The 24189-nt window shown below is 31.3% G+C and overlaps 1 protein-coding gene across 3 annotated transcripts in view; it reads right to left on the bottom strand.

Annotated features, from left to right (window-relative positions):
• Positions 1–213: 213 nt before the first annotated feature.
• The window catches only part of LOC107443469 (cytochrome P450 4V2), a 27922-nt gene continuing 3946 nt past the window's right edge, over positions 214–24189 (bottom strand). For 2 of the 3 annotated variants that reach the window (XM_043039900.2, XM_071179647.1), the window contains exons 2-11: positions 21302–21414; positions 18478–18563; positions 15331–15521; positions 14022–14091; positions 12439–12562; positions 9166–9324; positions 7819–7992; positions 6553–6619; positions 1446–1625; positions 214–440 (exon numbers count right to left, since the gene is read on the bottom strand). In XM_043039900.2, coding sequence (XP_042895834.1) covers positions 283–440; positions 1446–1625; positions 6553–6619; positions 7819–7992; positions 9166–9324; positions 12439–12562; positions 14022–14091; positions 15331–15521; positions 18478–18563; positions 21302–21414 — 1322 coding nt within the window. In that variant the 3' untranslated portion in view covers positions 214–282. Of the gene's footprint in view, positions 441–1445; positions 1626–6552; positions 6620–7818; positions 7993–9165; positions 9325–12438; positions 12563–14021; positions 14092–15330; positions 15522–18477; positions 18564–21278; positions 21415–24189 lie in introns of all 3 variants that reach the window. The other variant, XM_043039901.2, reaches the window with a different exon arrangement.

Raw genomic sequence — 24189 nt, 5'->3', positions numbered from 1 at the left:
GTGAGATAATACATTTCATTTAAAATCATAGTTTATCTTAGATTTAAGGTACTCAAACGTTTTGGTAAAGAAAGCTTTAAAATATCAATCCTTAATTTCGGCGAAAATTTTGGTACTTTAACTTTTGTCTAGTACCCTGCCGAAGGATAACTTTCTGTTTTCACAACCTTGGATTCTAAACTGAATTACATTAAATTTGAGTCATTATAGAGAAAGAAGAAAATTTATTAGTTGCTATATGGTTCATTCTATACACAGTAACAATGCAAATTCCAAGCACTTTTATCGACGTCTTAACTTTATTCTTACTTCCTCCAGAGGTCGCAAAATAAGTTCAAGAGTGCTTAAGACCTTGTCTCTAGGGTCCAAAGATTCTAAAGAATAATTTCTCAAGATGTTTGCTACAACTATTTTTTCTTCTATCATAGCAAATCTTTGACCTGGAATAGCAATAACAAATATAATTAATGAAATGATATTCCTTTACATTAAACTCTTATAAAGTATGTCTCTAAATTAAACTAACTGATAAGGATGTAAAACTAATAACTGTAAATATTATTTTTAGTTCTTTATGTTCCGTCAATAATAAAAAATAACCCAAGAAGAACATGTCACATTAACTTAATTTGAATAATATATCATTATTCCATAATTTATTATTATTCTATGCATTATTATTATTCTATACATTATTATTATTCTATAATTTATTATTATTCATTAACTTCCTATACTGTTTGTAAATTAAAAAAAATAGTTAATTTATATAATAGCATCGACAAGTTGCTATTTTAGTTTTTACAGATTGGCAAAATGTAATTGATTACATGAGTTGAGTACAATGCTATGGAATACAAGGACTATAACTATAATTGTAACCGTGATTACGTTTTATTGTTCCAATGCTCATCTGGGGAAAAACCTTTCATCATACAGGCATCTGAAGGGCGGATTTGCTGGCCACTCTCCTTTAGTGGCCCCATGTTACATGTTTACGTCATGTTTTTTTATAGGTGGACCAACGTTGCTTCCTCAGTAAGGACAGATAGTACAGAGCATGAAAAAACATCCATGCCTTGCCCGGGATTCAAACCCAGAACCTTTCTGATACAAAGCCAATTCTCTAATCCCTACACAGGCCGGTCTTCTAACCGTGACTAAAAGAAACCATAATTGCCAACTTCAGTTTTAATCGGTAATATGCAATCATAATTTAAGAATTGTAACCGGGAATACTAGCAATATCGAACGACAATTACAAATAATAACTATATAGCATAAGGATTATGTATGTATTACATTTGTTATATTAATTGCAAGCATCATATTTACTACGAATGTCAATCAACTTGACGATTACAGAGTTATTTAATAGTGTAGTAAATATCATTTTAACTTCGCTTGTAATTGGCTGATATATTTACTTAAATGGTAATACATACCTATACAATTTCGTGACCCAGCAGAAAAAGGAATGTACGCGTATGGATGGCGATGAGCAGAATTTTCTGGAGTAAAACGATCTGGATCGAATACTTCTGGGTTGGGAAAAAATTCTTCATTTCTGTGCATCATGTATGGGCATATAATGAGGGATGCACCCTTAGGTATGGGATAACCACCTGTATTATAAATTTCTATGATTAGCAGTGTCAGTTGCAATCATTTTAAATATTGAGCGGAATCCAAAGGGGAAAAGGAAAGGAGAAGCTAGTAAAATGAAACAGATGATAAAAAATAGTTTAGATTTATGTATTAACCCTATTACAAATTATGTAGTTTTTTTTAAAGATATAACAAGAAGTAAAAATTTCTTAAATCTCAGTATATTTCTATGGTGAAAGAACTTCTTCACTACAAGAAATTCCGGATTAAATTACGGTAAAAAGTAAAATTAAAAATCACCGGCACCCAGGGTGGCGGTAATTTTTACCGTAAAATTTATTTTTACTGGAACATGTTGCGGAATAAAAAATCTGATGTTAAGTACTTTTTACATTAATAATTACCGTAAAGCCACTGATTCACTCGAATGAAATAAATACTACGGTAAAAATCGCGGTATAATATTTGACAGTAAAAATGCATTTTACGGTAAAATGAAATTATGGTAAAAAAAAAATACGGATTTTACGGATAATGCACCCAAAGTGCCGGTACTTTTTGCTGAAATTTAATCCGAAATTTTTTACAGTGTTTCAATTGAATTTTTTTAAGGCAACTGCTCTGAGAAATATTCCAAATATGATAGGAAATTTCAAAATTTTATAACTGTAACGTGAAAAATAATGTTGTTTCAATTTATGTTCAGTTTGTATCAACTGTAGTATAGTTAATCCTTAAACCTATCTAATTGATCATACTTGTAAACTGACCAGTTGTTTAAGTTAACCATCCTTGTAAGTTGACCACCATCCCAAATCGACCTACTTTATCAAGAACCGGATTTATCTTGCATAATAAAAGGTTCAAATCTGCGAAACCTGACGACTTGTCTTTCTTGTATGTTGACCTATGAAATAGGTAAATTTTGTCTAAGTGTTTTTCTAGTCTCTACATAAGATGACCAGAAAAAAAAAACTTTTTCGGAGAAATTTTCTGTATCATTATATTAGATATTAGAATTTCACTGTATCATTGAAAATAAATTAAAAGCTAACTTAAACCTCTGTCTGAGTTGATCATTTGTAAAATCCATTCATGGATTTTGTCATGTAAGTATATATCAAAACTACGCTCAAAATATTGTAATGCATAAAGCACTATTAAGCTTTCTAAATGCACATATATTCTTGAATAATAATATTTTAAGAAATTATTTATAATCAAGTCTTACACGCATCATCAACAAATAGTATTATTTGTTTTTTTAAACTTACATATTATTTATTTTATTTCAAGCTTAATATTTAAGTTGTGTAACAAATTATAGTCCAATCTGGTAATTAATGGTTATTTTTAAGATAGCTTGATGAAAATTTAAAGTCTTGTTAAAACAAAAGTCATGCTTTTCAGTTTATTTTTATGTCACGGATTATATGTAAGAAATATATGAACATTAATATAATATCAGGATATAAGAAAAGATATTTTAAAAAGCAACCACATATTTCCTCTATAATTTGACCAATTGTCTAAGTTGACTACTTAAGCAAGGCATTGTAAATGATCAATTTACATTTAAAAAAAATAAATACAATAAACCAATGATAAGCTTGTGTTAAGACTTGAATAAAATTAAATTATTTAAAGCTGATATATTTAATTATTTAGTAAAGTGGAATTTTCGAATTCGGAATCTTTAATTCTAATTAAATANCACAAATAGCTTAGAGCGTAATGTGCTCTATTTCAATAATTATCCTCATCAGACCAGATATAGTGCGTCCAAAGCATGATCTGGAAATTTTTTTGTAGTGGTAGTTAAATTATAAAAAATATACATACTTTGAAGTATTCAAATCTGCTAAAAATATTTTCCTTTTGTTTATAGTGGTGTGAAAATTTGAAAACTGACTTTATGAAAATAAATGGAAGATAACATTATGATTTTTTAAGCCGTGTAGGGAAAATTTCGTTACCACTCATTAATTTTCCTAGGTTGTTGGTTCCCTGTATTTCCTAATGGGTACTTTGGGTCTGAAGGGGATAAATGAAAAAATATATAACTTATAATCCTGAAATTGTTGACTTAAATTTCGAATTACATGACGACAGAAGCCTTTAAATCAAACGCATATTGCATATTTTAATAAATACATCTTTTTCAAACCTACAATCCCATTTATTATACTCAACTATATGCGAAATTAATTTTAATATATATTTATTTTCTTAAAAATTGGATAAGAACTTAACTGCAAACAAATATTGGTAAAATTTGAGACGAAAATTAAATTTAACCCATATCTCCATGATTTTTTTCAACGAAACTTCTTGGATGTCAAATAATTAATTTATAAAATGAGCTTCATTTTTATTAAAAACAACAGTTATGATATAAAAGATGTCTCGATAGCTACAATCAAAAGTCATTATGAAGTGATACTCCCACATTTGATTTCTGTTCCTTATCTCAACAATAACTTATGTCTGGCGATAAGAAATGGCTAAAAGAGATTGCTACATTCATAAACACATAAAGAAGCACCTGTTCTCAAATAGGAACAAGATAAATACGTCATGACGTTCTACTATACTTAACAGATAATTATTAACATTATAAATGAATTTCGGAACAATGTATATGTTACGGGCAATGTAATTATTTAGGTCAGTATTCATAATGCTTAGTTATTATGAATAATGACCATTAAAATTCGGCAATTTGATAAATTTGAATTACTTTACGATAATTTCTCACATTGCCCGGTCATTATAAATATCGCTATTATTTCTTTGGTCACTTTGATTAATTGACAGCAATGGGACAGCCACGTGCGTGTGGTGTGATTCTGGCTGGCCAATGTTCACCGGTGAATGTTGACAATCAAATTAGTCGCTTTGGTGAATGTCCGAAATATTTATTACATCCAATTTGATACTAATTTATTCGTGGATATAATTACATTTATTCGATATTTTAATACTTACTGACGATAGATTAGAACAAACATCAGTGTTTGGAGTATCGGGCAAATATATACCGGGCAATGGCACTTGACTTTAAAAAAATATCAGTGTAGGGTATACCGGGCAGTGGCACTTGACCTTAAAAAAACATCAGTGTAGGGCATACCGGGCAGTGGCACTGAACCTTAAAAAATATCAGTGTAGGGTATACCGGGCACTAGCACTTGACCTTAAAAAAACATCAGTGTAGGATATACCGGGCAATGGCACTTAACCAGACCTAGTTTGACTAGACCTTTGGTAAATGTCCGAAATATATACTAGGTCTAGTGCCACTTTTGCTATAGCTTAAATATTTAAAAAAAAATTAAACAAAGCGTTCCTATCAATTTTAAACTGATACCGAAATTATTGCTTTAAAATTAAAAAAAAAATAATAAAAACTGCGCCAGATAAGAGTAATTGAAGTAGTTGCTTTATACAGCGCATGTGCGGGAAAAAATTTGAAGAAGAAAAAAATTATCCAGGTGCATCTAAAAGTGGATGAATATCCCAAGACACCCTGTGGCTGTGTGTGACACAAATTGCCCACTTGACTTTTAGCATTATACATAATGACCGGGCAATGTAATAATTGCAACATAATTTATCATTTTGTCATATCCTGTTGGGCACTTTTTAAATTTCCTGGGCATTATAAGCAATGCCCAATTATTTGCATTGCCCATGACATACATATTATTTAAATTTACAGTGTTACAATTCAGAGCAGATAACAATACATTTTATTACTTTTCTTCGAGATGGTGTCAATGAATAATTGATAAGGAAAAAGTTTTATTCAGAGGACATTTTTTGTTATGTTAAGTGCACAGGAAGTAAACGTCCTCGAAATGCTTCTCTCAGAAGCACTTAGCCGGCTTCAAACTCACCTACTTGATGAGTCATTTTTACTCTTTTTATTTCTACCGCTATTTACCAATAACAATAAATAAAAGATATCACAAAATACTAGAAAGATAACTATTTTCGCATTCACTTACAATTACATTAACATCGAAAACTTACGCACGTATGTGATCATTATTTTCCTGTTCTAACATGAAAAAGAGAAATTAAGCTGTGATAACAAAATTAAATATAAAAAAATAGTTTGCTTAAATGAATTTCGGAAATTATAACTGCCTATGAAGAAAAGACAGCCCCATTCTCACAGAACCGATAATAACATATTACCCTCTTGATAAGAACAAAAAAAAATTTTATCCCCAGAAATTTGGAAGGCAGAAATTTTTTTATCCTCAGAAAATGTGCAGCACAAAATTTAACTTTAGAGAAAATACTAAAATCGAAACGAACTTTTGTGCTTTGAATGATTTTTAAAACATATAAATTTGAATAGAATTATAACTAGAATAACAGCAATACAAGTTGCTTTAAAAAATGCAAAGAATAGGAGCATTTCTCCGTAAGAAAGGAAATAATAGTATGAAATCAAAACGAACTTTTGTGATTTGAATGATTTTTAAAATCAAATAAATTTTAATAGAATTCTCTTCAGAATGATAAACAGGCATTTTTTTAAAAAACAAATCAAAGAATAAGATTGTCTGTAAGAAAAGAAATAATAGGGTAAAATCATAACGAACTTATAGGCTTTAAATGATTATAAGACACATAAATTTCAATAGACTTATCACTAGAATAACAGCAATGCAAATTTCTTTAAAAAATTTCAAAAATAAGAGGTATTCTCTGTATAAAAAAAGGGGCAAAATCAAAACTAACTTGCATGCTTTGAATTTTTTTTAAAACACATAAGTTTCAATTGACATATCACTCGAAGGAAAGCAACGCAAATATCTTAAAAAATTCTAAAGAATATGAGCTGATTTTGTGAACAAAAGCAATAGAAAAAAAGGCAATGAAAACTTAAAATAAATTACATAAAGAATATTAAAAAATTATGTAACTTACAAATCGCCATGTCCTTATCTGCTTTGCGTCCAATAACAGGAACAGATGGATTGAGTCTCAAAGATTCCTGCCAAAAACATGTAGTAAATGTAGACATCAATGTAATTATTTTAATTATCTATGTGAGAGCAGCAGTGGCTCAGAGGATAGAGCGTTCGCCTTCCTACAAGGTGAACCGGGCTCGAATGCCAGCGATGGCTGGTCGATACAAATCAGCATTAAGCTTGCACTGTCCACAGTGTTGACGTGAAATATCCTCAGTGGTAGAGACGGATCGTGGGTTAGAGTCCCTTTGCCATCAGGCTATCCGTGGGAGGTTCTCGTAAACTTTTTCTCCATGTAACGCAAATGCGGGTTAGTTCCATCAAAAAGTCCTCCACGAAGGTAAATTTCTCCCAATACTTTATATAGGAGTTCGCTTGTCTTCTGGATTGCGTTCAAAATTGCAAGTCTATGGAGTTGAACATTAGTAGTCGTAGATCCAAAATTTTGTTGGCTGTTCAATGACGGTTATAACATAAAATAATCTATTTAATTATATTTTATTCAGAATCATCCCCAACGGCCACCTATAATGTACATTTTTTGAACCATTGCCTATTATGAATTTAAAAAATAAACACGCCAAGAACTACAGATTGATATTTAAGTGAAAAAACAAACAAACAAATGTTTAAGGAAAATCGAATTCAGATTCATTTTTAAATTTTATATCAATGAAATTGGTTTTGAAGTTTTCTTTGCCCCTTTATCACTAATGATTCGACAATTTTCAGTAGCGTTTTAAATTTTTTTTTCATTGCCTGAATATCAACATGCGAACGACAGCGCGTAGTACTTTAACTTCATTTTTGGCAAAAATTCCAAAAATTTCCATTAAGCATGAGGATTACGAAACAACTTATATATGTAACGTGAACAAAAACCGAAAATAATTCCTTTCCAGATTTAACTCCAGGATCAAGTATTAGATGAAATTTGCCTTTTTGGAGAACTTTTTGGTGGAACTAACCCGTTACTTTCATTACATGGATAAGAAAACCACGAAGGCCTCCCACGATTAGCGGGATGGCAAGGAAAGTCTAACTCATGATCCTTCTACTACTGAAGGTATTTTACCACAGTACCATTTTGGTGAGAGCTGGGTGCTTAATTCGTATCGCCCAGACATCGCTGGGATTCGAACCCAGTTCACCTCGTTGGAAGGCTGACGCTTTATCCCTTGAGCCACCATGACTGTTATTAATATAACTTAATCTATTTTACCTTTAGTACACACTCCAAATATTTTAAATATTTCAGGTCTTCTGCTGTAACTGGCCTCTCTTTGTCATCGCCAAATATTTGATCTAGTTCCTCGTGAATTTTTGCTTGTACATCTTTATAGAGGCCAATAAAGTAGAGAGCCCAAGTCATAGCTAAAGATGTTGTGTCATGACCCTTAAAAAGAAATAATGCTAGTTTTGAATTCATCCATGCACACTGAAAAAAATTCCTGATAAAATTGCAGTAAAAAGTGCTGACACTCTTGCAGCATCCGTAAAATTCATTTTTTTTGTAAAACTTTAAACCCTATTTTTGCAGTAAGGTTAAATAGAATGATTCAGTTATTTTACAATAAACATTACAGTAAAATTGCAGTGCATCAGATTTTTCGTTCCGCAAAATTCTACTACAAAAATGAATTTCATATTAAAAAGTATCGATAATTAGGACGCAAGTACTTTTTACCATAGTTTGATCCGGTTCATTAAGTGTATTTAATTTATAAATGTAAAAATTTTTATGATTTCATACTTGACATGATATATTTAGTAATGATCATTTTTAATGTTTAGGTTAGATTCGAAATAAGCAGGAATGAAATAAAATATCATAATTATTCTTTTTCAGTTTTTATAGTCTAAAATATTTCAATTTCTATATTTGTTATGTGCACGTTTCTATATTTGTAGTTATTTCTGTTTCAATGCTCGTTTTATTCAAGTACTTGAGAAGAGAAAAAAAAGATGTCGGTCTTACGTCTGAAGTGAGTGAGTGGCTGTTATTAAAGCCATCGACATGCTAGACGAAGAAGTATTTTACAAGCAGAATTTTTTCCATCCACATTTAGCGAAATAAAAAATACATAAAAGAATATTCGTTGAAAGATGACCATGTGGAAATATTTTCTTACGCCCTTTTACATAGTTTTAAAGAAAACAATCAAGTTTTTTTTTTCAAGAAATGTCATTACTATTCAGTACTGTAAGTTTGCTTCAGTACTGTAATTTTTTTCTCCGTGTGTAATGATTATTTTTTAGGTGTAAATATGTGACTGTTTTAAATCTTTGATTGGTTGAGCTTTGAATTCCTTTTTTTTTCTTAAATATAATTTACTACAAATAATGTGCAATTTTATTTTATTTTAAACTATAAGTACTCTACGTATTTAACACTATGTGTACGAAATTTATTAAAACATTTTTTTTTCAGAATACCCTGTATGTAGCAACAACTGATATTTACTAGTAAAGGAAGATTGCAGTTTGTGTAAAAGGAATTACGGTGTATTTTAAGAAAATAAATGTGTACTGAAAGAAAAAATAACAATTGTTGTATTCACCCATATACCTCAAATGCAAAAGTATCGACTTCTTCTCTGATGTCTTTTTCTGTAAGTTCTTTTGTTTCGATGTGGTGCTGCAGCAATAGATCCATTAAAGGTTTCCTCTTTCTATCTCTTCCTTCAATTTCCCCTCTCAACATATCTTTCTTTCTTTCTTGAATAACCTAATGAATAAGCGAAATCTCATATAAATCACTGTAATTCAAGTTACTGCTTAATATTATTAACACGAGTAGTGTATCTACCACTACAAAAATGTAATTCCAATTCACTAGTATATAAGATATGTTTACTCGATTCTATGTCGGGGTACCTTTTTATAGATGTAAGTTGAAATTGTCGATAACTGCTATCCCCACATTGGTGACCTTCTTACGTGATGTGAACACGCCTACTGAGGCAGAAACCCTCACTACGATTTGAGCACGCCTATTTCGATGGAGGGTCTACATTTCACATTTGACTTGCTGCTTGTAACTGAGACATTGTCCTCCTGACGCTGTTGCTTCACAATCTCGATAAAATCCGACCAATCACACACAACGTGTACACTCGACTGCTATAGGCAACACAGGAGCGACCACGACCGTGAACTTAATACAGCTCACCCGATCAGCACTAAAAAAGTGCGGTGATCTTAATACAGCTCTTCTGGCTTCTCACAAAACAAAAATGAATCAACTAGTGGTATCCGTTCGTCGAATTTTATCACAGATATAGTTCTGGTGGGGTTGTACTGTAGTGTATCTACCACTGCAAAAATGTAATTCCAATTCACTGGTATATAAGGCACGTTGACTCGGCTCTATGGTGGGATGCCTATTCATAGATAAAGGCTGACATTGTCGATAACTAATCTCCTTACAACACATAATGCTTTTTTGTAAAAACATAAGAAAGAAACAGAAAAAAGAATTAAGGAATAGAATGTAAGAAATAAAGAATAGAAAGAAAAATTGAAAGAAAGAGAGAATAGAAAGAAAAAATTGAAAGAAAAAAAAGCTGCAAGAAAAAGAAACAAGGAATAAAAGGAAGAAATAGTCAAAAAAAAAGAAAATACAACAATGAAGTAACATTGTTATTAACTAACAGTAAGAAATATGCCATTCATAGATGAAGGCTGACATTGTCGATAACTACTCTTCCCACTAAAAACATAATAAGAAAAAAACAGAAAAGAGAATTAAAGAATAGAAAGAAGAAAATTGTAAGAAATAAAGAATGGAAGGAAAAAATTGAAAGAAGGAAATAATTGAAAGAAAAAATTGAAAGAAAGAAAAACTAAAAGAAAAAGAAACAAAGAATAAAAAGAAGAAATGATTAAAAAAAGAAAATACAACAATGAAGTAAAATTGTTATTAACTAACAGTAAGAAATATGCCATTCATAGATGAATGTTGGCATTGTCGATAACTACTGTCCCCACAACACATAATACTTTTTCTGTAAAAACATAATAAGAAAGAAACAGAAAAAAGAATTAAAGAATAGAAAGAATTAAAATGAAAGAAATAAAGAATAGAAGGAAAAAATTGAAAGAAAGAGAGAATAGAAAGAAAAAATTTAAAGAAAGAAAAACTGAAAAGAAGAAACAAAGAATAAAAGGAAGAAATAGTTGGAAAAAGAAAATACAACAATGGAGTAACATTGTTATTAACTAACAGTAAGAAATATCTCACTTGATAAATTTAGATGGACTAATGAGCATTTTCTTCCAAGGGGTAATAACTTCATGTCATTTCTCAATAATATGCAAAATATATTTTTTTGAATAGTCTAATACATGTCTGGCATCATACATTGCTATATTCTAAATATAATCATTGACATTTCTCAGAAGTAACAATTCTTAAAAATTTATTAGCATGTTTTTTTATTTTCTGTCCAATAGTATAATAACTGACCAATTTGAATCTTGTTCAATTCTGCTAAAACAACATTGGTATGATTGTTCCGCAATTATTCCAGTATTGTCTTATGATTAACTACAGCAACGGCTTCATTGGTATTAGTCCAACAACAGAAACTGGCAATTCTAAAACTATATTACTATTTTTTTTGTCAATCAGCAGTTGGTATCCTAAACAGTTTTTTTTTTTTTTTATGATGTCACTGAAATTAGAAAAACATTATAACATTATTCACTCTCCCACTGCAGAAACTTATGCAAAACTATTTCGCTATGGATATTATTTTTATGAATATTCTCACCCCGCTACAACAGGCCACAATTTCTTTCATTCTTAATATGTTTCAATAACAAATGTAAAAAAAAAAATATTCTCTCACTGATGATGCTTTCATCGAATTAGTTTAATTACTCAGATAGTATTTTTATATATAACAATCAGAATTAACAAATGCTGTAGTTGTTACTTCCAATTATTAATATACTCGTCAGTTGTAAATAAATGCAAAAGACTTCGGATAAAATGGTGTTTTGTTTAGATATGGACTGGATACATAATATCTAAATAATTTGCATTCTGTACGCAAAATGAAAGGGTCTACGAAAACTGTATGAGGTTCCATGAGTCTCAAATTAAAATATAGGAGTAAATTAGATTAAAACATCAACCCATTTGCCTTACATAATTAAGATAAATAATTACATAGTTATTTTAACTGTTGTTTGAGCACCTCGATGACGGAGTCGGCTGAAGCTGGGGTAATAAGTTCGATCCTGGCAGCTGACAAATAAATCGGTATGTATACGCTGCTAGATTCACGTTAAATCTGTCGAGTTTCTTCGTTGATAGTGATGTGGAAGTTTTATAAAAGGGGTAACAGCTCAATGCTTTCCACGTCGTCTGGCCTGGCATTTTCACTACGGCAATAAATATGTAAAATATTGAGTCCTAAAAATGGGACTGGGTACTTGACCATATTAGGTCATGCGTTTATGTAATTACTATTTTATCCCTTTTTTATAACACAGTAATTGAACTGAATGAAATAATAGTTCTCTGTAAATGCATTATTTTCAATAAGAAAATTATTTTAATTTACTATTTTCAGCATTTTTTTTCTATTTGGCATTCTGCCTTAGTTTTTGCCAAGAAAGGATTATGACACGAAAGAGATTATATCAATAAAATGTGCACATGAATTAAAATCTCGATTGCCCAAAAGACAAATTTAATTTTAAACAATCCACATTAAAAGAAATAATTTATAAATCACTTCAGTAATCCTTATGCTCGAAATTCATTCAAAAATAAAAGCATTGATATTATATGGTTTTAAGTCAAGATTATTACTTTCTATTGATAACTTACAGACATAGTGAAACTATGTAATAAAGTCAAATCTTTTCTGATACTTCTTCCTTTGGTTAGGAAAAATGTAAAATCATACCAGCTAATAACGCTTGTTATTCTTTTGGTTAATTCATCAGACACACTAGAAGAGTTGAAAGATTTCAAATATAATTCTGTCATCACAGGGGTAGGAGACATATATGCTAAACATAAATAAACAATTTACAAGTAAGATTAAGTACAGAGGATAACGCACTTCATTTTAATGTATGAAAAGCTCATATATCTAAAATAGATTACTTTTTCTTACAATTTCTAAAAATTTTGAAAAGGTCATTGTTTTCTTACCATTTTACACATAGTGATTTGTCAGAAAAACATAAAAATTATTAATGAGCAAAAAAAAATCCAAATGTTTTTAGCTGCCATTAGCATATAACTCATAAGAATTGTAGCGACATTTACCGGTAAATTGATTATCTCTTATATTTAGGTGTATTTATCAGGAATTTTTTTTTCGATTATTTTCGGTTTTTAATATATTTTTAATTTTGATTATACAAAATTGTTTTCTTCTTAATTTTATTTTAGTTACTCGAAATTAAATGCTTAAAAATGAAATTGTTTGTTCTAACATAACTAACATAAAATAAAGTGATCGCATATGTTATTATAAAATGTAAAAAATTTTATTACAAAAATATTTGGTAAACGTTTAATATCAATTGTTGAGGCATACTTTAAAAATTATACGTACTTTTATAAAGTTAATTAATACAAAATAACAACTTAGAATAGCTATAAGACTTTTCTTTTCTCGCTATCGCTATGCAATCTCTTTAGCAAAAAGTATTTAACGTGTGCTTTTAGTTACCAAAAATTAGATGAGAATCAAAAAAGAAAATTTTGAGGATGATTTTGAAATTTTTACTAAGAATAACTATGGTGTAAACTATATTTCAATTGAATCAGGACATAAATCAGGGGTTCCATATATGCTCTAAAATTTGTTCTAAATAATTCTCTCAAGTTTTTAGGACATATTATAAGAATAATTTTTAATTTCAATCTTGCATTTTGCCGTCAAGCAGTCAAAAATATTCCGAGTCGCAGAAATTGGTTATTGAAGCTGAGGACAAAGTCCCCTATATTTTGCATATGGAGTAAAATTATACATTATTATGCATTATATGCAAGGAGACGAAAGCAAATAGTTAAAAATATTTGTAATTTTATTTTTAGGGATCAATTTATGTTAGATTTTAAAGTTCAGTTAACTATTTTTTAAAGGAACTAAAATCACGACAGTTATTTTCCTTACTTAAGCAACTAATTTTATCTGGGTAAAAATATTCAGACCTTTACTTTTTTACTTTAAACAATCGTGTTTATTCAAGTATAAGCGCAGGAAAATTCTGCACTCTTTTATTCCAAAAAATTTTTTCTTTAAAAATTACATTAAAATTTCTTTAGACTTGCAGACTACTACAGCAAATTAATCTACCGCAAAGGACTTGTCTTTAAACACCTTGTTTGTATATAAAACCATGTTTAAATGTAAATATTATCATTATTAATATGAGGAAAAATTAAAAACTTACTTTTTAACTGCCTGGACATACTCTGAATCTTTATTTTCTTGGCAATTTAAGTTAATACCAAGCGTTGTTTCTAAAACATAAAAAGTAAAATAAGATTTTAAAAAATAGATAATTTTGGATGTATGTCATCTTGTTTATCATTAAAGCAGCAGTAACTAGCAATAATAATTTTAATAATAATATTACGTCATTTGTCTTTTTATGTCATGAAAATTTGTTGTAAGCGGTTACAGATGTAATCATGTTTATCATTAATACTGGAGTAGCAAGTAATAATAATTTTAAGTCATTTATCTTTTTTATGTCATAAAATTTCTTCAAGAACACCATGATGTTTGCTGTTTTCTAAAATCACGATGCATACCAGGAAACACTAAAAATATAAATCACTCTGTATAAACTGAAAACTAATCGAATATTGAAGTCGTAATCAGACAGCACTAAAAACCGTAATTGAGTACTTGCAACAGGAGAAAAAGTGACGTGATTATGCCTTATTATATGATGTAAATAAGATTTAATTGGATACCTGTAAGTGACATCACTCGTGTTTGACGAACCTGATTGGCTCCTGAATCGACAAATGTTATGTTATACCTAAGGCTACTATAGTCTAATTCAGGGGCTCTAGTTATACCTACAATGATGCCATCGTAGGTATAACATAACATTTGTCGATTCAGGAGCCAATCAGGTTCGTCAGACACGCGTGACGTCACTCGCAAGTATCCAATTAAATTACACTGCGAATCATGGTTAGACGCAGAATTCGCAATTGAAATTTAAATTGGGTATTGAATTCATATTCCGATAATGGAACAGATATAGTTTTTAAGGATAACTTATCATCAAAAAACACTTATGAGATATATAGAAAGAACAAAGATCAGGACATATCATAACGAAACATTTCAATTTTAAACTTCAAGTGTAAGGGAGGATCATCTCTTGAAAACCAATCTCCAGGATTTAGCTCTTGTTGGAGCTAAGAAAGACGTGTAGAATATATCAAATCATTAAGATATTATTAATAACAATATTTTATTCCTAAGATCTTTTATAATGGTCTTTTTTAAAACATAAAATAAATTAAATCTTGAAATTAAATTTAAACATTTAGCAGGGAATTCAAGTAAGTATAAGGTATATTTTGCACTTTGCATAAATAAAACAAAACAACGTGAATAAATCAAATAAAGGTAAAGAAATGGGCAAAAATCTGCTGTCCATTTCTGTACCCATCATTGTGCTTTGTTAAAGTAATTTTACTTTATTCATTTCGTAGTGTCACCTTGTGTATTTTTCTCACCGCAAATTATATCCAAACTGCAAAGTGTTATTGGCGGCAAAATACTCGTGTAGTCCTTGTAAACCTCTTTTTCGAATATTTTTACCAAAAGCATCGATTTTTCATTGATAACTGGTAAGAAATCTTTCAGAATTTCAAAATGAAACGCTGGTGTCAACAACTTTCGTCTTGATTTCCATTTCTCACCGTAACTGAAATAAAATACAAAATTAGTGTAAAAAAATTAGAGAAATGAATGAATTTTAGCACGTGATTATTTACTTCGGAGAATATTTTTTTTAGTTTGTAACAAAATAATAATTTAAAAAAAATAGAGTAAGAAAGGAGATATTTTATGATAATCTTCCAATTAAAAAGTAAATATCATGTTGAAAATAAATACAAAAAGGACGAAGCGAAAAAAATAAAAAAACGAAGAAAATTAAGAAAATCAATAAGTTTCATTTACTGCGCATAAGCTATAAGTATATAGAACTCATAGAAAAAAAAGTTCAAAATGTATAGAAAACATGGGAAAATTACAGAATAATGAAAAAAGCGAAAAAAAAATTTTAAGAAAAATTATAAAAATCTGGGGGAAAAAAGATATAATATCTTCATCAACTCACGCGATTATAGCCATAAAAAGGAGTGCTTTTTAATATTGTATCAAAATAGCCAAACCAAAATATATCAATACAATAGTGTGAGAAGCGATTGTGTAAGAGTCACGGAACTGACTTTGCATCAAAAAGGTTCTGGGTTCGAATCCTGGACAAGGCGCATGGATATTCTTTCATTTTCTGTACTATCTGTCCTTACTGTGGGTGCAACGTTGACCCACCTAATAAGGTGCCCCTGAAATAGTAGCCCAGAAATCTGTCATAATACATGTAAGGTTCGCATAAGTTTAATTTTATTACAGCAGAGAATAGTTTAACTTTCATATAAAAAGGTGGCAACATTCAGATATGTAAATAGAACGCTTCGCAAAAACATATATTTCGATGTTATTATTTTTCATTAAATGCTTTTATAAAATATCTCTTCGCTTATTTACTGTATTGCATATTAATTAAATTCCTTGTCATTCAACTTTATCTTATATACACCTGAATTCACGAAATGTCAACCCAGGTGGGCATTGGAGAAAAAAAATATCTGTTCTGGGTGGAAAAGAAATTCTTGTCAGTGTGGTTTAGTTTTATATATTTTTAACCAACACCATCTACGAAACTTTTTCAAATGAGACATAAGGAAATAATGAAAATAGCACAGAGCAACATCATGGAGAAAAGTCACTGTTTTGTGAAAAAGAATAACTTCTGCTTTCCAATTTTTGATCTAATTTTCACACAATTGAAAAATTACTTCAATTTTGTATTTTTAGGCTCATAAAGATTTACGAATTCATTCTGTTTGGAAAAAGTTCTCAAATATGCTTATTATACGATTAATTTTAAGATGGATTTTTCTAATTTTAAGATATTAAATTTTTGATACGATTATACTTTTTTTAATACTTGTCTTTATACTTTTTTAATACTTGTTTTTAACAATATAATATGCATGGTTTGAATGCCGCATTAATAGTATTGCTTTTGGCGAAATTCGCATCCTTAAATAAGTGAAGATAATATTTTCCTTGAAGAAATTATTCCTCGGAGCATTAAAACTTGCTTAACTCAAATTGCCATTTATTTTTTTTTTCCTTTATAGAAAAAGTGTAGAAAAATTCACTTAATTATCAATTCTGTTGTAATAATTTTTATTATATGGGTTACTATGTATTCATATTTTACAAATATTGTTAGTTATATATTCAGGGAGGTTTTCCGAGAACTCTCCGCATGGGTTATATTAATATGAGAAGTTATAAATACAAGGTAACAAAAAAGTATAAGGATCACTTTTGTGGTTATCTACCACTAAAGTTTTGAAACCTTTTTACATATATAGCATACTGATCTAAAGCTCTGCTATTAGACTTTCAATTGCAATACTATTTCATAAAATCACAAAAATGCCTTTGAAGAAATTTGACAAAAAGCTAATTGGCAAAGTACAAGCATTTTTAGAACTTCGATGGACCCACAAGATTATACAAACCCATTTTAAAAAGAAAGGTATTACAATTTCACTCAGCCATATCAGTCGCATCAAGAATTCAAAACTCGGATCGATGCAAAGTAATGCAAAACCAAAAAGAAGTGGACGGCCAAGCAAAGAAATCAGATTTGCAGAAGCTTGATGAGATGACATCAAAACCGGATCCACCAACACAGGCAAGCATGACTAAAGCTCTTAACGTGAGCCAGCAAGTTGTAAGCTATCAACTAAAGCAAAAGTTGAAGAAAAGAGGCCATAAAAAACCTAAATATCATCATTTAAGTGGGAGATCGGTGCAGATTAGGAGGCATCGCTTATAGCCCCTCTACAAGCTTCTCCGTAAGGACAGATGGCGAAAGTTCATTACAACTGATGAAGCTTGGATCCATCTATCTGATACCAATGCTAAATCTAAAGTTCAATATCTTAGTCGTGGGTAGAACAAGCGAGACTTGACACCATCAGCCACGGTGCCTCATCCCAAAGGCGTAATGGTTTGGATGGGTATATCCGCCTATGGTGTGACCAAACCTTGGTTTGTGAAACCTGGGGGCAAAATAAATTCTGAGTATTACATACAGAAGATATTAAAGCCCTTTCTTAAGGATGATTACTGCAGATTGTGCCCTAATGGTAATGTTGTGTTCCATCAGGACTCTGCCCCATCGCATGCATCTAAGGTCAACCAGAAATTCCTAACAGATCAACAAGTGCAATTCCTCAGACCAGAACAATGGATTCCAAACAGTCCTGATGCTGCACCATTCGACTATTTCCTATGGGGACATCTGAAAAACAAACTGAATAAGCGAAGAATTTTTACATTGAGAGGCCTTTAAAGAGCTATTAGAGAAGAGGTGAAGAAAAAACCCCAGGAAATCATTCTGCGGGCTTTAAAATCATGGCGCAGCATTGTAGACAAATCTATTATGCATGAGGTCGACATATTGAGTAGCATCGCTGAATTTATGTAATAAATTTTGAAAATAAAAACATTCAAAAATGATCCCTATATTTTTTTGTTACCCTGTATATAATATTAATATACTAGACAGTTACCTAGTTAAAAGACCTGTTCCTAACCAGCAATGCACAAAATCATAAATCCAAGACTTTTCATTCGCTTTTGTTCCACTTAAAACTTCCTACGATTTTAACATTTTAAAAAAGAAATTTATTATTTATAATTAATATCATAACATTGAAAATCATAAACTAATAATAGTAATAAAAAATAAATTCCACAGTAAATAAAATCAGTCTGTAAAGGTAGTTAATGAATTAAATAAAGCGTGTACATTGTTTCAAAAAGCGTTTAATTTTAATTTAATAGAAACAATTGTTTTTGTAGTTTTAGAGACTTTTTAATGAAGCTATGAAAATATTTCCGCTGTTTGACGAAAGTCGGATAGTTTATGTATTGACCTGAATGATCTTGAGCTTATTTTATTCATTCAAAACTCTTCGAAAAATAAAACTTCACACACTTTTTTTTGGCTGAATTATATTGCAAAATATTTAACTCCACTTCTACGATCCTTCGAAATGGGCTATGTGTCCGCATGTCAAAATTTCGGAAAGGGCTCGCTATAGTCGCTATCAAATTGTTCTGAATTGTCCTACTAGTCTAGAAAAACTCTATATAAAATATCTCCTGATGAGAGGTATGGGGAAAAATTAAGAATTGCAGCTGGTGGTAACATTAGTTAGGTTACACCGTTACAGCAGAGTTAACCAGATACAGTTAAGTTACACCAGATACAGTTAAAGTTGGTCAACATGTCTTTTTTTTCACACCTGCAAAAATCCCGCAGTGAACTGATCGTAAAGACACGGCTCCCAGCAGATCACCGAAATCAAGCATCACAGGCTGCGGTCAGTGTGCGGGTGGGTGACCACTTGGATCAGTCTGCGTAGGGAGCGAGGGTGCGCTGTATGGGTCCTCGTTAAACTGTTCTACCGTAAAGTGCACTACTTCGTGTGCAGGTCGTCGGGCTGCCGAAGCAGGGGAGCCATCCTCTCTGCAGAGGATCAAAATTGTGATGCCTTGTCTTCGGATCATCCTCAAGGATGTTTCCCAGACCGTCGCCAATAGCCCATTGTGCATCTCTAGTGCGACGTACATTAACTACAGGGTAACAAAAAAGTATAGGGATCACTTTTGTGGTTATCTACCACTAAAGTTTTAAAACCTTTTCACATATATAGCATACTGATCTAAAGCTCTGCTATTAGACTTTCAATTGCAATACTATTTCATAAAATCGCAAAAATGTCTTTGAAGAAATTTGACAAAAAGCTAATTGGTCAAGTACAAGCATTTTTAGAACTTCGATGGAGCCACAAGATTATACTAACCAATTTAAAAAAGAAATGTATTGTGATTTCACTCAGCCATGTCAGTCGCATCAAGAATTCAAAACTCGGATCGATGTAAAATAATGCAAAACCAAAAAGAAGTGGACGGCCAAACAAATTGAAAAAAATCAGATTTGCAGAAGCTTAATAAGATGACATCAAAACCAGATCCACCAACACAGGCAAGCATGACTAGAGCTCTTAACGTGAGTCAGAAAGTTGTAAGCTATCAACTAAAACAAAAGTTGAAGAAAAAATGCCATAAAGAACCTAAATGTCATCATTTAAGTGAGAGATGGGTGCAGATTAGGAGGCAACGTTCATGGTCCCTCTACAAGCTTCTCCGTAAGGACAGATGATTAAAGTTCATTACAACTGATGAAGCTTGGATCTATCTATCTGATACTAATGCTAAATCTAAAGTTCAATATCTTAGCAGTAGGCAGAACAGGCGAGACTTGACACCATCAACCATGGTGCCTCATCCCAAAGGCGTAATGGTTTGGATGGGCATATCCACCCATGGTGTGACCAAATCTCGGTTTGTGAAACCTGGGACCAAAATATATTCTGAGATATTAAAGCCCTTTCTTAAGGATTATACTGCAGATTGTACCCTAATGGTGATGCTGTATTCCATCAGGAATCCATCGCATGCATCTAAGGTCACCCAGAAATTCATAGCAGATCAGCAAGTGCAATTCCTGAGACCAGAGCAATGGATTCCAAACAGTCCTGATGCTGCACCGTGCCAGTATTTCTTATGGGGACATCTGAAAAACAAACTGAATAAGCGAAGAATTTCTACATTGAGAGGCCTTCAAAGAGCTATTAGAGAAGAGGTGAAGAAAATCCCCCACGAAATCATTTTACGGGCTTTAAGATCATCGCCGAAGCGTTGTAGACAAATCTATTATGCCAGATTTGAATGCGATGCGAAATTGACATCAATGAAGTAAAAATAGTCACATTTAAATAAAAGAAATTTTTTTTTAATCAAAATCTAGAAAAGTTTCTCGAGGAAGTGATCTTATCATTTAAAATGTTTCGCAATCGATCAGAAATCATACGCAATTTCTTCCTTCCAGAAAGCATAGTTTAATCTTAATCTTAGGCATAAATTGCCTATTAGATCTTTAACGAAAAGAGTATTATTCCGTGAAATTGTTATTGAAATAAAACCAACCGTATAAATTTATTTAAAAAATATTTTTTTAAAAATTTTATATTAAAACCAACTTTAGTTAAAAAAAGATAATTAGGTAAACTATAACCAGGTATGATAGAACCTAGAACTAAACAGGTGGAAGGCAAATGCCTTAACGAATGGGCCAAACAAACATATTCAGCAGTTAAATTTTTCTTACAATTTAATAAATTAAAAGTGCAAGGCTTAAGCTCGCAAACACAATGGCTCGAAATTTTTACCCATCTCTTGATTTAGACAAAGCTTTGAAATTCTAGCTTTGTTTCATTTCAATAGATATTTCACAAATTCATACCTCCCTGCAACTGTAAGCATTACCTCAACAGCTTCTGGTTTGTTCAGATTTATGAAAGGTGTAAACCCAAGCCAAACAGCAAATAATGTTTCTTTTTTGAATAAATGAAACATTGCCGTTGTGAACAGCCATACCACTGAAAAGAAATAAGTTAATAAGTTAGATATCATCGTGATAATAATTAAATTAATTTTCATTAAAAATATTCACGGTTTTTGAACCCTATTGTTTACTTATCTTAAGTTATAACTGCATAATGCTTTTAATCTGAATAGAATATTCTTTTTTCAGTTCGAAATATTTAAAATTCCGTTTTGGCGTTAAATGGCATTAAAGAAGAATTTTCTAACTTTTCAAGGAGATAATTTCCGATTGAAACCTGTTTTTTTTAAATACCATGGCACAAAAAAGCTCCTATAAAAAGTGATTATTTTATTTTAAGTAAATGACTATATTTTCTTCCGTTAGCTATTACTTGGTTTTTGAAAATAATAAGAAACATTTGCTTGATGTTGAAATAGTTTTTTTTTTCAAATCAGAAGAATTCTCACAATTCCTATGACGCTAGGTCAAAATGGGTTGGGATTCGATCTTTTATAGAGAATAAACTAGTAGAGAGGTGGCACTAAAAAAAGTTCTACTAAATATTCAGGGATATAATCTCGAATTTAACGATTCGCTATTTTTTAAATAAACTAGTAAGCAGATGGCATTCAGAAAGATTTTACCAAATATTGAAGGTGATAATCTCAAATTTAACGATTTAAAATCTTTTGAATAGAGATCAAGCTAATAAAGAGGACAGGGAAAAGAGAACGCTTTTTGAGTTTGAGGTTTTTATGATCCTGTCACCATACAGCAATCGATCGTAAAATTAGTCTAAGATGTGATCAACGATATCTATCTATGCCTTTGTATGGCTGTGGTCAGAGTGCGGGTGGGTGACCACTTGAAACAGTCTGCGTAGGAACCGAGGGTGTTCGGTATTGGTCCTCGTTAAACTGTTCTACAGTAAAGTGCTCGACTTCACGTGCAGGTCGTCGGGCTACCGAAACGGAGGTGCCATCCCCTCTGCAGAGAATCAAAATTGTGATGGCATGTCTTCGGATAATCCTCAGGGATGTTTCCCAGACCGTCGCCAATAGCCCATTGTGCAGCTCTAGTGTGACGTAAATGAACTACAACAACAACTATGTCTTTGTAGTGAGCGCATAAATATTTGATTTTGTGAAATCTACTTATTCGCATACTTGGCATTTTAATTGACTAAGATTGCTTGTCGATAATTTATTTCTGTATAAATATAGTTCCATATGAACTCTTCCGCTCTAAAATCACTCGGAGATTGTCACTTGAATATTTCAACCACAGAGATCTTCGATATTAAAAGACTTGGAGAAATAAATTAATGTCGTAGAATAAACAAGACCAAAATAAACATTTTCCAGGGTAACTTTTCAAAATGTCACGTACTGCCTTATAAAAACAGACTTTTTTTTTGGGGGGGGGGGGGNGGCTGGGGGGGGGATATTAAAAGAAAAGTTTTTTTTTCTTTCTAAAAATCTATGTTATATTGTTAGAATTGATGCTTAAAAACACCTCTACTCTTCTCTGCGCACTTTCCACTTTTTGGAAGGAAATGGTAGTGGTTTGAGGAGGAAAGAGCCAGGCAAGTGAAACATTGTTTCCTATGTATTTTTTTACGCTTTCTTGAATGAAGCCAATCGGATTTTATCTTATTTTATTACCGTCGTTGAGCAAACGTCTCAATTTTTGTGTTTACGACTACCAATGTTCAACTCCGTAGCCTTGTAATTTTGAACCCAATCCAGAAAACAAGGAAATTCCAGTATCAAGTATTGGGAGAGATTTTACTTTCGTGCAGGACTTTCTTATGGAACTAAACCGCATTTGCATTACACAGAGAGATAAACCACGAAAAACTCCCTTGGTTAGTCTGACGTCTAGGGGGCTCCGCCCTTGATCCGAGATGATATTTTACGTCTGCACTATGGTTAGTGAGAGCCGGGAGCTGAATTCGTATCGACCAGCCATCGTGGGATAGGAACCCGGTTCACCTCACTGAGGCGGATGCTCCATCTCCTGTGCCACCACAGTTCATGAGATTAACAGTTTAGAAATTGTAAGTAATTTCTATACAAAAAGTACCATTGGTATTTGTCCCTGCTCATGCAAACTACATATTTTTTCACGCAGAATTGAACGAGCCTAAATACGAGTAAATAGAACAGAAAAATCAAAAATTACAAGAGTGTTTATGTATAAAAAGTATTTTTTTTCTCCTATTTATGTACAAATTTTATATTGGTATCTAGAGGCAACATGAGCATGTAAGGTTTCATATTCCGATGGAATGTATTTCATGCTGAATTGAATCATATAAAATAAAAATCGATAAGATAAATATTTAAGAAGTTATATTACAACTTCGTATTTTCGTTTTTTTTAAATCGCAAAGGCACGTGATTCTACATAAATTGACTACCATTCATCGCTGATGCCTGAGATTGGTGCAGTGAATTGCTTCCAGCTCTCTTAGGTGTTAAAAAGATAAATAACCTGGCAATAACAAAAAACTTTTCAAGGCAAGGAACAAAGAGAAGAAGTCATTAAGAAGATTGTGTAATTTTTATTGCTGGAGTGTATTATTATCGGAAGCTATTAAAGCATCTTATCGTGATTTATTATTCATGAGTCAATTGATAAATTATATAAATATATATGATCGTGAAATGATATATGATAAATATATATGATATATATATGATAAATATATTGATCGTAAAATCAGTAAAGCTGATGCAAAAAAATAAAATTCAAATTATGTCTGGTATTTAGCTCTCGAAACTGTTGCCTTTAACTGTAAAAGCTGCATTATCGAATATATATA

The sequence above is a fragment of the Parasteatoda tepidariorum genome, chromosome 4 (genome assembly GCF_043381705.1).
Source record: "Parasteatoda tepidariorum isolate YZ-2023 chromosome 4, CAS_Ptep_4.0, whole genome shotgun sequence".
Classification (NCBI taxonomy): Eukaryota; Metazoa; Arthropoda; class Arachnida; order Araneae; family Theridiidae; genus Parasteatoda; species Parasteatoda tepidariorum.
The sequence above is the reverse complement of the archived record's forward strand: the minus strand, read 5'-3'. Positions and strand labels throughout refer to the sequence as shown.